The sequence below is a fragment of the Salvelinus sp. IW2-2015 genome, linkage group LG27, assembly GCF_002910315.2.
Source record: "Salvelinus sp. IW2-2015 linkage group LG27, ASM291031v2, whole genome shotgun sequence".
Classification (NCBI taxonomy): domain Eukaryota; kingdom Metazoa; phylum Chordata; class Actinopteri; order Salmoniformes; family Salmonidae; genus Salvelinus; species Salvelinus sp. IW2-2015.
In genome coordinates, this window is record NC_036867.1 from 12,108,445 (window position 1) to 12,122,460 (window position 14,016).

General features: G+C 42.3%; 1 protein-coding gene across 1 annotated transcript in view; it reads right to left on the reverse strand.

Annotated features, from left to right (window-relative positions):
- The window catches only part of rbbp8 (retinoblastoma binding protein 8), a 14,065-nt gene extending 2,556 nt beyond the window's left edge, over positions 1-11,509 (reverse strand). Inside the window, 11 exon segments of the mRNA XM_070435705.1 lie at positions 109-243; positions 442-571; positions 1,071-1,576; positions 1,700-1,795; positions 1,991-2,142; positions 2,379-2,451; positions 6,780-6,892; positions 7,060-7,155; positions 7,573-7,615; positions 7,767-7,955; positions 11,360-11,509. Of these exon segments, the coding sequence (XP_070291806.1) occupies positions 109-243; positions 442-571; positions 1,071-1,576; positions 1,700-1,795; positions 1,991-2,142; positions 2,379-2,451; positions 6,780-6,892; positions 7,060-7,155; positions 7,573-7,615; positions 7,767-7,887 (1,465 nt within the window). The 5' untranslated portion in view covers positions 7,888-7,955; positions 11,360-11,509.
- Positions 11,510-14,016: the final 2,507 nt, after the last annotated feature.

The following is a 14,016-nucleotide window of genomic DNA, read 5'->3' on the forward strand; positions in this document are numbered from 1 at the left end:
ACACACACACACACACACACACACACACACACACACACACACACACACACACACACACACACACACACACACACACACACACACACGAGTGAAGAACTGCAAGTATACACAGAGGGTATAGGAAAGTAGCAGATGAATTTGGTGAATGTCATACCTCTGCTGGAGTAGGGGTGTCTACATCATACTGGGAGAGGGCTGCCTCTGGGTCAAGGCTCCACATCTGCTCTGCTGGCATCAGCTTGGCTAAACAAAAGGTAGGAAATGAAACATTATGACATTTCTATTCAAATTGCTTGCTTAGACTATGCTTAAGGACCAGTCAATCGAGAAAAAAAACACAATTTCAGTATCAATGAATGACTATTATGCAGAGTTGCAACACAATACCTTTTCCCAGTGGAGTTTCAGGGGCATTGGAGGGCAGCGTTGTTGATGCAGTACCAGTATTGTCCTGTGGAGGGCTCTTCTTCACACGAGCACAGGGGTTGGCCTGCAGGACAGAGGTCTGCTTCAGTTTTTCAGTATCCTCCCGACTCCGCTTTCTGATTGGCTCGTGGTGGACATTGTGGGTCTAAATGAACAAATAGGAAAGCAGGTGCTACTCGGGTACAGTAGTATGTTGATGCATAAGACGGATTAACATGTCAAAGAAAAAGAGCTCTTGATCTACCCATCTATAATATCTCATAGACAGACAACGTAACATAAACGTCTGTCAAAAGACTGTGGTATGCGACGACTAACGAGGAACATAACCAAGTTGACCTGCCATTTTAGCATCTGTTTTTTTTTTATCCTGCCACATGCCTTCATGAGGATCAGAATGGAAATAAGTTGTGCACTTTTCTGTGTAATGTGTAATTATGTAATCTAGTGTTAAATTATCAAACAAACGCCCCAAAAATTCAGGTGCTTTGGTTTTATGTCACTGGTTATTTGGATTTATCAGGATTTTTGTTCTGGGTTTCCAAGATGAACCCATCTATAACAATGCTCAAATGTGACTAATGTACCTGTACAACATCTTGTGTAATTTGTTAAGAAAAATACATGAAAAATCATGGCTCTACCTGCTCACTAAGCAACACATTTTTGTATCGTTCATCACTTGGAGAGGTAGAGGGATGTTTAAATAGGATGTGCCGCTTTTGGCCTCTGTCTTGGTTCTCTGATGCAGGGACGCTGCTACCTCTCTGGGCATTGAGCGGAGGCACGAGGGCCTTCTGTGGGGAGTCGGAAAGGTCCAAAGGCTTGTCAACCACTTCCTCATCTTCCTCCTTCTCGCTACTTTTCCTCCTCTTTCCTCTCTCCAGCTCTCGGTGAGAGAGGCCACATTGGGTGGAAGTGGCTCTAAGAGGTGCGATGCGGGCTATCCCCTCCAGGTGGCGCTGTTGGGCATTGGCAGGGATGAGCTTCAGGCGGGGGAGGAGGGACAGGGGGCCGTCCTCAGTGGTTGTGGTGCCGGGGCAGCCCAGGAGGGGACCCTTTCTCTGGGGGATAGGCAGTGGATCATCTGGGAGATCCAGGCGACACGTCTCTGCCACTACAGCACCTTCATGACCCTGGCTGCTGCCCTCTGAATCAACAAGAAGAATACTACGTGATTTTTTTTTACAGTGCTTTTCAAGACCCTCAGACATTTTAGAGGCAATAACATAATTACAAACGCATGTTATCAGTCAGTAAATGAAGGCCTTACGTTGGGTCTGGGTGGCGTCCATGTAACACGTTTCAGGCACCAGTATGCCGTTTCCTTGGCTCTGCGCGGTTCGGGAGGGCAATCCTTTCCTTGGTTCTACCACTACGAAAACAAATAAAATGAACTTCAATCAAGTCTATGAAACTGATATCGTAAGAAACTAATATTGAGTGTGTTTGTGTGCGTGCGAGTGTGACTGAGTGTGCACGCACCTGCATGTGTGTTTGATACTGAGTGTGACCCTTGAATGCTGTAGCTGTGTATGCATTTCTTTGTATGAAGCAGACTGACCGTTGAGCGCCGAGCTCTGAGACAGGGACTTCTCGGCGTAGCGGACATGGTGGGTCTCCTTCCTCCTCCTCATCTTGCTGACCACAGGCAGCGAGATCTGCTGCAGCGGAGAGTCTGGAATCACCGCCTCCTCTGGCTCAGGAGACACGGAGCTGGAAACCAAACATAGACGCACCACAGAAATACAACGGGCGTTGAGGCGTAACATACCGTATTAATAATAGAAAGTATTAATAATACACAGAAATAATAATATACCGTATTAAGCTCAGTGAGAAATCTCTAATTCAACCATGCTTTCTCGATGTGCAAGAGGAATATTGTTTTGGAATCAACAATCCTGGTTACAAAAGTACTGTAGTGCCGGATGGGGATGGTTTTAACTCACAGAGCTCCATTCAGTCTATCCAACTCAAGACTCAGCTTTCTGTTCTCATCCTGCAGGCTGTTCCTCTCGGTCACTGGAAGTCACATCAAACCACATATACCGTGCCTTCAGAAAGTATTCATACCCCTTGACTTATTCCATTCAAAATTGATTAAATATTTATTTTTCTCACCCATATACACACACAATAATACCCCATAATGACGTAGTAAAAACGTGTGTTTTTAGAAATCTTTGTAAATGTATTGAAAAGGAAATACAGAAATATCTCATTTACATAAGTATTCACACCCGAGTCAATACTTTGTAGAAGGACCTTTGGCGGCGATTACAGCTTTGAGTCGTCTTGGGTATGTCTGCATCAGCTTTGCACATCTGGATTTGGGCATTTTTCCCCATTTTTCCTAGCATATTTTCTCAAGTTAGATGGAAGTAGCAGTGAACAGCAATCTTTAAGTATTTCCACAGGGACCTTAACATTCTTGTTCTGAAGCCAGTCCAGCATTGCTTTGGCTGTATGCTTGCGGTCAATGTTCTGTTGGAACATAAATCTTCACCCCAGTCGAAGGTCATTTGCACTCTGAAGCAGGTTCTCATCAAGGATTTGCCGGCATTAGGCTCCATTAATTGTTCCCTCTATCCTTACCAGTCTCAAAGTTCCTGCCGATGAAAAGCATCCCGATAGCATGCTGCTGCCACCACCATGCTTCACGGTAGGGATGGTGTTAGATGGGTGATGAACTGTGCCTGGTTTTCTTCAGGCAAAAAGTTCAATGTGCATTCAGGCCAAAGAGTTCTATTTTTGTACCATCAGATCACAGAAACTTTTGACTTATGCGCCATCTTTAGCATGTATTTTTGCAAACTCCAGGAGTGCCATCACTGAGATGGGAGAACCTGCCAAAAGGACAACAGTCTCTACAGCACTTCACCAATTTGGGCGTTATGGGAGAGTGGCACTTGGTGAAGTGCTGTAGAGACTGTTGTCCTTTTGGCAGGTTCCCCATCTCAGCTAAGGAACTCAGTAGTTCTGTCAGAGTGGTCACCTCCCTTACCAAGGTCCTTCTTGCCCGGTTGCTCAGTTTGGGCGGACGGCCAGCTCTAGGCAGAGTCTGGGTAGTTCCATATTTTTTAATTTTCCCCCCCCCAATGATGGAAACCACTGTGCTCTTGGAAACTTTTAACACTCTAGAAACTGTTTTATACCCTTCCCCAGATATATGCCTCATCACAATTCTATCCTGGAGATCTACGGCCAGTTCCTTGGACTTCATGGTATAGTTTTTGCTCTGACATACACTACCAGTCAAAATTTTAGAACACCTACTCATTCAAGGGTTTTTCTTTATTTTTTACAATTTTCTACATTGTAGAATAGTGAAGACATCAAAACTATAAAATAACACATATGGAATCATGTAGTAACCAAAAAAAGTGTGAAACAAATCAAAATATATTTTATATTTGAGTTTCTTCAAATAGCCGCCTTGACAGCTTGCACACTCGGGCATTCTCTCAACCAGCTTCATGAGGTAGTCACATGGAATGCATTTCAATTAATAGGTGTATCTTCTTAAAAGTGAATTGGTGGAATTTCTTTCCTTCTTAATGCGTTTGAGCCAATCAGTTGTGTTGTGACTAGGTATGGGGGATATACAGAAGACAGCCCTATTTGGTAAAAGACCAAGTCCATATTATGGCAAGAACAGCTCAAATAAACAAAGAGAAATGACAGTCCATCATTACTTTAAGACATGAAGGCCAGTCAATATGGAACATTTCAAAAACTTTGAACGTTTCTTCAAGTGCAGTAGCAAAAACCATCAAGTGCTATGATGAAACTGGCTCTCATGAGGACCGCCACAGGAATGGAAGACCCAGAGTTAGCTCTACTGCAGAGGATAAGTTCATTAGAGTTAACTGCACCTCAGATTGCAGCCCAAATAAATGCTTCAAAGTTTAAGTAACAGACACATCTCAACATTAACTGTTCAGAGACTGCGTGAATCAGGCCTTCATGGTTGAATTGCTGAAAAGAAACCACTACTAAAGGACACCGATGAGAAGAAGAAACTTGCTGGGCCAAGAAACACGAGCAATGGACATTAGACTGGCGGAAATTTGTCCTTTGGTCTGGAGTCCAAATTGGAGATTTTTTATTCCAACCGCCGTGTCTTTGTGAGACGCAGTGTGGGTGAACGGATGATCTCCGCATGTGCATTTTCCACCGTAAAGCATAAAGGAGGAGGTGGTGTTATGTTGTGGGGGTGCTTTGCTGGTGACACTATCTGTGATTTATTTAGAATTCAAGGCACACTTACCCAGCATGGCTACCACAGCATTCTGCAACGATACGCATTCCCATCTGGTTTGTGCTTAGTGGGACTATCATTTGTTTTTCAACAGGACAATGACCCAACACACCTCCAGGCTGTGTAAGGGCTATTTGACCAAGAAGGAGAGTGTTGGAGTGCTGCATCAGTTGACCTGGTCTCCACAATCCCCCGACCTCAACCAAATTGAGATGGTTTGGGATGAGTCGGACCGCAGAGTGAAGGAAAAGCAGCCAACAACTGCTCAGCATATGTGGGAACTCATTCAAGACTGTTGGAAAAGCATTCCATGTGAAGCTGGTTGAGAGAATGCCAAGAGTGTGCAAAGCTGTCATCAAGGCAAAGGGTGGCTACTTTGAAATTCTCAAAACATAAAATATATTTTGATTTAACACTTTTTTGGTTACTACATGATTCCATATGTGTTATTTCATAGTTTTGATGTGTTCACTATTATTCTACAATGTAGAAAATCGTAAAAAAATTATAAAAACCCTTGAATGATTAGGTGTTCTAAAACTTCTGACCGGTAGTGTACATATAGACAGATGCATTTCTTTCTAAATCATAAATCATGTTCAAACAATTTCATTGGCCACAGGTGGATGATTAAAGGAAATTGGATACACTTGAGCTCAGTTTGGAGTGTCACAGCAAAGGGGTGAGAATACTTATGCAAATGACATTTTAGCTATTTTTGTTATCTCAGATTGTTCTGGCAATTTTCACAAACTTAATTTGGGAGGAATTTTAGAAAATCATGATGAAAGTGGCCATTTTTAGAACTATACATGCCTCCTGTAAAACCGTATGATCTGTAAACATCTTGGTGTTGTTATACTCCTTATAGTGTGCTCTAACATATGGAGTATGTCAAGATTCTGAAATAAAACTATTTATATTAAATTATTCAACATTAAAAATATTAATATCGCAAAAGTACCCTTTTAGATTTTAAGACATTGTTTGGAACAATATACTCAACAAGTACATCAAGTTTCCAGAGTGGGCTCTCTGCAAATTTTGAAGTTATGATACATTTTATGAGCACAAGCAACACAGTGAATGGTAAAATGGATTCAAAGGGAACTCCCTCTGCTGGTGATTTGCTGAATGTGCAATCAATCCTGAAGTAGGGCTGTGATTGGTTAATGACCTATAATGTAAATGTATAAAATAGGTAATATCTTCAAAAGAACAGAGAGCCCAATCTGGACACTTGACATGTTTGAAGAGTATAATTTTCCAAACAGTGTCTAAAAACACGCAGAATAAAAAAGGGTACTTTTGAAATATTCAAATTAATATTTTTTATATTGAATACATTAACGTGAAAAAGTGTATTTCAGAATGTAGACATAATCCATATTTGAGAACAGACTATAAGGAGTATAATGACACCAAGATGTTGTCTGTATCATGTTGTAAGTATAACGACACCAAGATGCACAGATCATAGGGTCTTACCGAAGGCAAGTATGGGCCTAAAATGGCCACATTCATCATGATTTTGCTTAAACATTATTTATGATACAAATGTAAAAAGCATGTCAAACATCCTTCCTCCCAATGGAATCGTCTTACTACAGCGATGATTGTTCTTAGTCCATTTATTTGCAGAGCACTAGTGGTATAGAGGAAGAACTGCATCCCTTTTGTGAGCACGGAGGAATGTTACATTTGGGAGATAACATAGGAAACAAAGAGATCATTCAGGTTTGCCTTTTCCATCAATGTAAAAAGAGACTCTACTTGTCCCCCCCCCGCTACCCCCAGACTTAGCTAAAAAGAGAAAGGCTATATTGTGTGATGTGTAGATCTATGAGGGAACCTGTTACAGAGAAAAAAGGAGTGTAGTGGACAAAGAGAGATGGGGGTGGTAGGGAGAGAGTTCCCTTGTGAATGACTCATGACCGCCCCCATCCTTTGTCATACTCATATCCTACTTTAGCCAAAAGCGTCGGAGCTGTATGGGCTGTGCAAAAGAGGGACCAGTGTGGAGGTAAATGAATCTCAGATACAGAATGTAGGGTACGTGCAAGTGAGAAGGGAATGATGTACAACTCACTGATCTCTGCGATGAGGCGCATGTTCTGCTGACGGCCTTTCTCAAACTCCACCTGCTTCTTCCTCATGTGCTCCTCTGTGACAGAACAGCGATCACACAGCCCTGCTCGCAGCCTGGGCAGAGGGAGAGAGACAGACGGGAAAGAAGAAAGACAGGAGAAAAGATGAACCAAAGGACTAACAAAAGGAGAGATCGAGAGAAATGTAGGTAGATAGAGAAAAAGTCAGAGGGAGACAAACAGACATATAGGGACAGACAGACAGGTTGATGGGGTACCAACCTGTCCTCCAGAACTGTGACAGTGTCCCGCAGGGTTTTGTGCTGCTCCCTCAACTGCTGGTGTCTGCTGTAGAACTCCTCCAGTCTTTGGGCATCTCTACAGGGTGAGAGGGGGGACAAAAGGAAGGAACACATTGCTTTAAATCCTTTGAATTAATAAACATTGGAGTGTTTGAGTACATAAGTAATGTATTTGAATGTGCATTCTTGGGGTACAAGAGGAATTATATTTTGGAATTCCCATCACAGAGCCCTGGTAAATGAGTAGGGCCCAGAATGCTGTCCTACTGAAGTAAGAGTGTGAAAGAGGCCTTTGTCAGACTGACTTGCTCAGTGACATTTGAAACCTTACACACTGACGGGGAGTCAACGGAAAACGGTCTCATCTTAAGTGGGGCCGTAAAACAATAATCACACTCTTTTGAAATGGCAAGTTGAATGTCAGAAAATATGAAGTTTCAGATTCTATTCATTGATCATCAACACAACGTTCAACTAAAATGACTGTACTTACAAACATCGCTCCTTCTTCAGCTTGTTCACTTTGGTTTGCAAACCTAAACACAGGATAAAAAAAGAGCTTGAAAAGGGGATTGTTGAATGATTTATTTTGACAAGTACTCTTAACACTGATAGTTGTATTAAACATGGCCCACTGGCCTTAGTTGTTTTGGTGGAGATTCCCTGGCATGTAGACAGTAGGCCTACCTTGCAGTGCACTATCGTGACAGTCTTTGAGTCGACCGCATAGGTCCCTGAAGAGGTCAGTGGATTCCGAGGCCCCACTGGAGCCGGGGCTGCTCCCACTTAGCAGAGGACTGCTCATCATCCAATCACTCACTGGTTGGTAGCTTCACTCAGCCAATACACAACTCCATCTAACACCAAACCGGAAATCTGCGAGAGGAAGGGAAATCAAAAAAGACAAAGAAAACAGTGGGTAAGATGAGTCAAGAGAGGACCCTATTTTACTCACGAGCGCCCCTAGAGGAAATGGCTGCACTGACAGGCCACTACAATACCTGTAATAAAACATGATACAATACCGGTAAAATATGATACCGGTAATACAACCAGTATTTTGCTTATGTAGACACTGAGAAGTGACTGCAATCCAGGGCATGCTCATATAGTCCTCTCTTTCATTCTCATCACCATATCTGATCCTAAAGGGCAGTCAAATATGTAAATCGGGTTTTGAAGGCAATGTAGCCAGAGCACATAATGCACAAACACATTAGTGCAGGCCAGTGCACGCACACAGAGTTCAAGCTTGCCTTGACTTCTCTTTCCTCTCTCTTCCCAAGCTGGTACAGTAGGTTTGGCTTAATCACCATTGGAGAATTAAGCAATAAGGCACAGGGGGTATGGTATTTGGCCAATATACCACCGCTAAGGGCTGTTCTTACGCACAACGCAACGCTGAATGCCTGGATACAGCCCTTAGCCGTGGTATATTGGCCATATACCACAAAACCCAGAGATTACTTATTGCTATTATAAACTGGTTACCAACGTAATAAGAACAGTAAAAAAAAAAGTGGGTCATATCTGTGGTATACGGTCCGACATATCATGGCTTTCAGCCAATCAGCATTCAGGGCTTGAACCACCCGGTTTATAATAATCATCCAATCATCCAATAACTAAGGCCAAATAATATATTTCCCCCCATTTTTGAGCATAGACATGATAAACTAGGCTATTTCACTTTGTAGCCTAATCCTACCTACTAAATCTGCCAACAGTCATCATTGACATTCACCAGGCAAAATGAAAATGTCCTCCTATATCAAACTGAATGAAAGAGCCTTGTTCACTCACCCCACTAGAATGAACTGTCAGTCAAAGTATACTCAATGCACACAAAAGCCACTCAGATCCAAACTTCATAGAGAGGAGGAAACCAGGGAACAACTGCTATACCAACTAAACTACCACCAGTGATAACCCAATATGCCTTTCATGGGATTGGCCGGGCGTTTTGAGCATTCCCAGGGACCTGGCTGGGATCATACCAGAATTTGTTGGCATGGACAACTGGAAGAGCCGGTTTTCCCGATCAAACACAAACTGGTCTTGCCAGTCGGCTCTAAAAGGAAAAGGGAGGTGAGAGGGGGGAGAGCTTGGGATGTGTAGCAGCTGGCTCAGAAGAATAGCAACACACTCTCTCTCTCTACACACACACACACACAGTTGGAGACAGGAGCACACACAAATGCATGTACACAACCCATACACACAATCACACGCACAAACACATAAAAAACGGACATACATTAGCGAACACAAATGGCAGATGCACACACACTCCTCCCTGCCTTTGCAGAGACAAGGCAAATGTTGTAGCCTGCAGCTATTAAGATCGTGAACTCCACTCCCATGCAGTACCCAGAAGCCGAGGCGTATATACCAGTCTGGTCTTTACTGTCCAAAACAGCTGAATGTGAAGCAGCCTGTGTTATCCTTCCAGCCTGTGCTATCCTTCCTAAATTATTAAACTAGGCCTAATGTCTAGGGTGTCCTAGTATAGGCTAATTGTTAGGCCCTAACTGTCAACTCACAACTATCCAGGGCCAACGAATGACGATAAACTCCAATGCAGCGGGGTAATTTCAGATGACATTTCAGCCCCACTCTGTAAGATTGAACCCACAGTAGTAAACAAAAAAAATATTCAATTTTAGGAAAATGCCCAATTTCATGGACATTTTAGTGTCACGGGTTAATTTGGATAATACATTTTATTAACCATTGACAGCAATATATCGATATCACCAGTACCTTTGGTTGTCTGCAGATGAAAACAAAATCACACATTAGGCTAACTCATTAAAAGTATCTCTTAAAATAACTAACATGGAGGAAGAAAGAAAACAAAAGATCTAGTGTTGTGTCAGTGGGGATTTTGTTCTCTGACAAGCAAGGGCACGAAAGGGGTGGTGTTGTATGTGATGTCCCAGACATCCTGCAAGACAAGCCTGTGCCAGCCAGCTGCATTCCAGCAGGACTACGTGGGGGCACTGTAATAAACGCTTTCATAAATATATAAAGCAGTGCTGCGTTGATGCCTCCTCTGAACTAGGCCTATGTCAAATTAAAGATGCTGGTGACATGCAATCAGATTGTGAGCTGCATGACAGGCCTGGGTTAAAAGTCTGATGCACACGAATTAGCTTGAAGTTTGCACTTTTAGGTCTATTCCATTAGCTCCATTGTACCATGCTAAATAAATGTCCAGCTGAAGTATTTGAAAGTACAGTATATGACCTAGTACTACCTCGTAATGGCCAGCTTCTCAGTCTTGGGTGCATAGCAGCCTACCACTATTATCCATCAGCACCACCTACAGTAAATAGACTGACACACACCAAAGACCATTGCTAATAACTGTATTTCTCACTCTGCAAACCACTAGAGATTCTTGGTCACATCACAGATGAATATTGGTTATGCTGCTGCAGGATATACTGTAAGTCACTATACTGTAAAATACTAGGATATACTAAGTGTAAGTCATACTGCATAAGAACATCTGCTAAATTGCTCAAATGATATAGCTATGCCCCTTGTAATTGTACCAATATACATCTAGCATCGGCACATGCGCAGCTAGGTAAGAGGAAGAGGGGCTATTATTTTCTGTTGTGGGAGGTTGGGGTGAGGGTAGCCGATTAAACTCAACTCCACGATTTTCGATGCAGTTGAGCAGCGACTAGTGTGGACGGACTGGAGCTCCGACTTAACTTCATTTTATGTAATCAAAAACTACTGATTTAAGCACCCAAAGAATAGTCCGCAATTACACAAAATATTATTCTGGTAAAATTTGGAGTACAGTGGCATATACCAACCATATTTTCCTCTCCCTCCAAGGTGTCTTAATGTAACCTTAATGGCGTTCTGACCCCAATGCAGCTAAGTGTTAACAAGCGTAACAATAGGGTCGGGATATTCTGGCAAGGGTGAGAGGTGAAGAGGGTTTTCTTTGAATGGAAAAATGTTGCTGGCATTAGCTAGCTATGATATTTTCCAAGCTATAACTCTTTAGTTAACTCAAAATTATTCCCTAACAATCCTATAACTTATTTTAGCCTATATATAGCAAGCAAAGTCAAGTTGGTAAAGACAGCCAGCTTGCCAACACTAGTTAGCTAACTACCTAGCCTAGCTAGACACAGTCAATTTCATCGTTACATTAGACAGACAGATATGAAAATAAAGTATGACATGACTCTATAGCCAACTGTGATTGTATTATGTGTTTAAATGTGTCCAAATGTACTAATTTCCCAACTTACCTAGCTAGCTAATCAACTTCGTACCTAACTAGCTCGAGTTCACGTCTTTTAGAATTCGTGCCTCGCATTGCATGCTGGGATAACAACTCTTCTTGTGTCACATGATCGATGTTTTTGAAAGACAGATCGATGTTAAACAGCAACAAGTGTCAGCAACAGCGCGTTCTACTCCACGTCGTATTTAGCTAAACATGAAAACGGAAAACTATTTAGATCAGAGCTAAAGAGACGAGCTTATTTGCCACGGATAATTCAATAGACACTAGCAGTGGAAGTTGCCGCTGAAGCTTCAGGGTGTGTATTCATTACTCATTACAACACCGATTCTGTTGCTAAAATCTAAATATATGAAAGCAAACGGAACGAAACGGAGCGGGACCTATCTGAATTTGTCCAATGGAAACTCTCGTTTTCTTTGCAAAAGTTTTCCGTTTGGAGTAAACGGTTTCACGCTGCAAAACGTTTAGCAACAGACGAAACGTTTTGCAACATTATTGGCGTAATGAATACACCCCAGATGTGGCATCGTGGGGTGATCGCACTGGCTTAGGTCTGTTGATACAAATGTTTATATCAATATGTAGCTGCTGTAATATGATAACACACACAGACAGCTTTATTTGTTTATGTGACTGATAGAAACCTTGCCATCCCCCAAGTGAAATAGTTATGCAAAGTTATTTTAATTTTGGAAATCTGTTCCCAAGTATTCCCACACATAATAGAGAAACGTGATTATATACAAATGTAAACAAGGTTTGAAATGATTCTGTTTTAGTCAAATATTATATCGGTTTGGGCTTTTTGCTGTCAATTTGCAGTCTACAATGTATTTTGAATTATGTTTCGGCCCTCGACCATCCGCTCAAGTAAGAATCGCCCCGCGGCTGAATCTAGTTGATGATCCCTGCAGTGGGCTATTTGTTTGCAGGCAAGCTAATGTGTTGTTTCTCTACTTCCTGGTTTTAGTATGATGTAGGTGTGGACCAAGGCAGTCGTAAAGCATTGATGCCTCGGCCATCTCTGGGGGCTGTGCAGAGACAGCCAGGATGACCTGTGAAAATCACTCCTGCACGGACGCCCAGCAGTCTCCTGCCTGTTCCAGCTGTAGGAAGACTATGTGGGACTGGGATACCTTCAGGACTACCTCAGCTATATAGACTACTGGGGCTGGATCCTCCCTCCACTGGTCATTGTCTTCATCGTGCCCTTCATTGTGTTCTTTCTCTACCTCTCCATCCTCTTCCTGCACGTCTACAAGCATAAGAACAAACTGCAGGACACCTACTCTAACAACCTGTGGAGTGGCGCCAGGAAGACCTTGGCCAAACTGTGGGAGCGCAAGCCACCATATGGCATTGTGAGTGTTTGCCTTGGCAAGGTTAGAATGAAATGCTGTTGTGATGGTCTTGCCAGGCAGCTCATGCTCCTAACGAGCATGACGTTGCCCAGTGTTAATTTAGTCACTATGACAAAAAATATTCGTCAAGATCCTATTTTTCATGACGAAAATGAATGAGATGAAAAAAAACAATAACAAGTACAAACGGCATTTCATTTCAGTTGACACATTTTTTTCACTTACACATATCAAATCACTGTACATTGAGTGTACAAAACATTAAGAACACCTGCTCTTTCCATGACATAGACTGACCAGGTGAATCCAGGTGAAAGCTATGATCCCTTATGGATGTTACTTGTTAAATCCACTTCAATCAGTGTAGATGAAGGGGAGGAGACAGGTTTAAGAAGGATTGTTAAGCCTTGAGACAATTGAGACATGGATTATGTATGTGTGCCATTCAGAGGGTGAATGGGCAAGACAAAATATTTAAGTGCCTTTGAACGGGGGTATGGCAATAGGTGCACCAGTTTGAGTGTGTCAAGAACTGCAACGCTGCTAGGGTTTTCACACTCAACAGTTTCCTGTGTGTATCAAGAATGGTCCACCACCCAAAGGACATCCAGCCAACTTGACACAACTGTGGAAAGCATTGGAGCCAACATGGGCCAGCATCCCTGTGGAATGCTTTCGACACCTTGTAGAGTCCATGCCCTGATAAATTGAAGCTGTTCTCAAAAGGGGGGGTGCAACTCAATATTAGGAATATGATAATGAATGTATTAAAGTTGAATTTGATCATGAAGGTGGTAATGTAGAATTTATCTGCATATTATCTGAGAAAAAAGTGAACCCCTGGTAAAGGACCTGAATGTATATATTTTTTAACCGTATTTGTTTTCTTTTATATGTAGGAAACAAGTCTATTCTGGACCTCACTCTGTGCCCATTGCCCTCTCTATCTCTGATGACTAGGTACCTCAGACTGACACAAGGGGTCATCAGTGTACTACTTTTAAAGCCCAAGCATGGCCACACAATTATGTGTTATGTCTTTCTCTGGTCTCTAATTTGTCTCAATCTATGCTCAAAATAAGCTATTTTGGTATTTGGTGTACCTAAAAATGTTTTAAGTGTAGCCTTTTAGCCCAGTAGCTCTTAGTAAAATAAAAAAGCACTTTTGTTTACTGGGGAAGATTGGGTTGAGCTGTGGTCACTGCAGACTGGTTGTTATTTCTTGTGCCCTTGACCAGCAGGTAGTAATCCAAAAATCCTGCTTATGTCTGCACGGTTCTCGGTTAACTATGGAAAG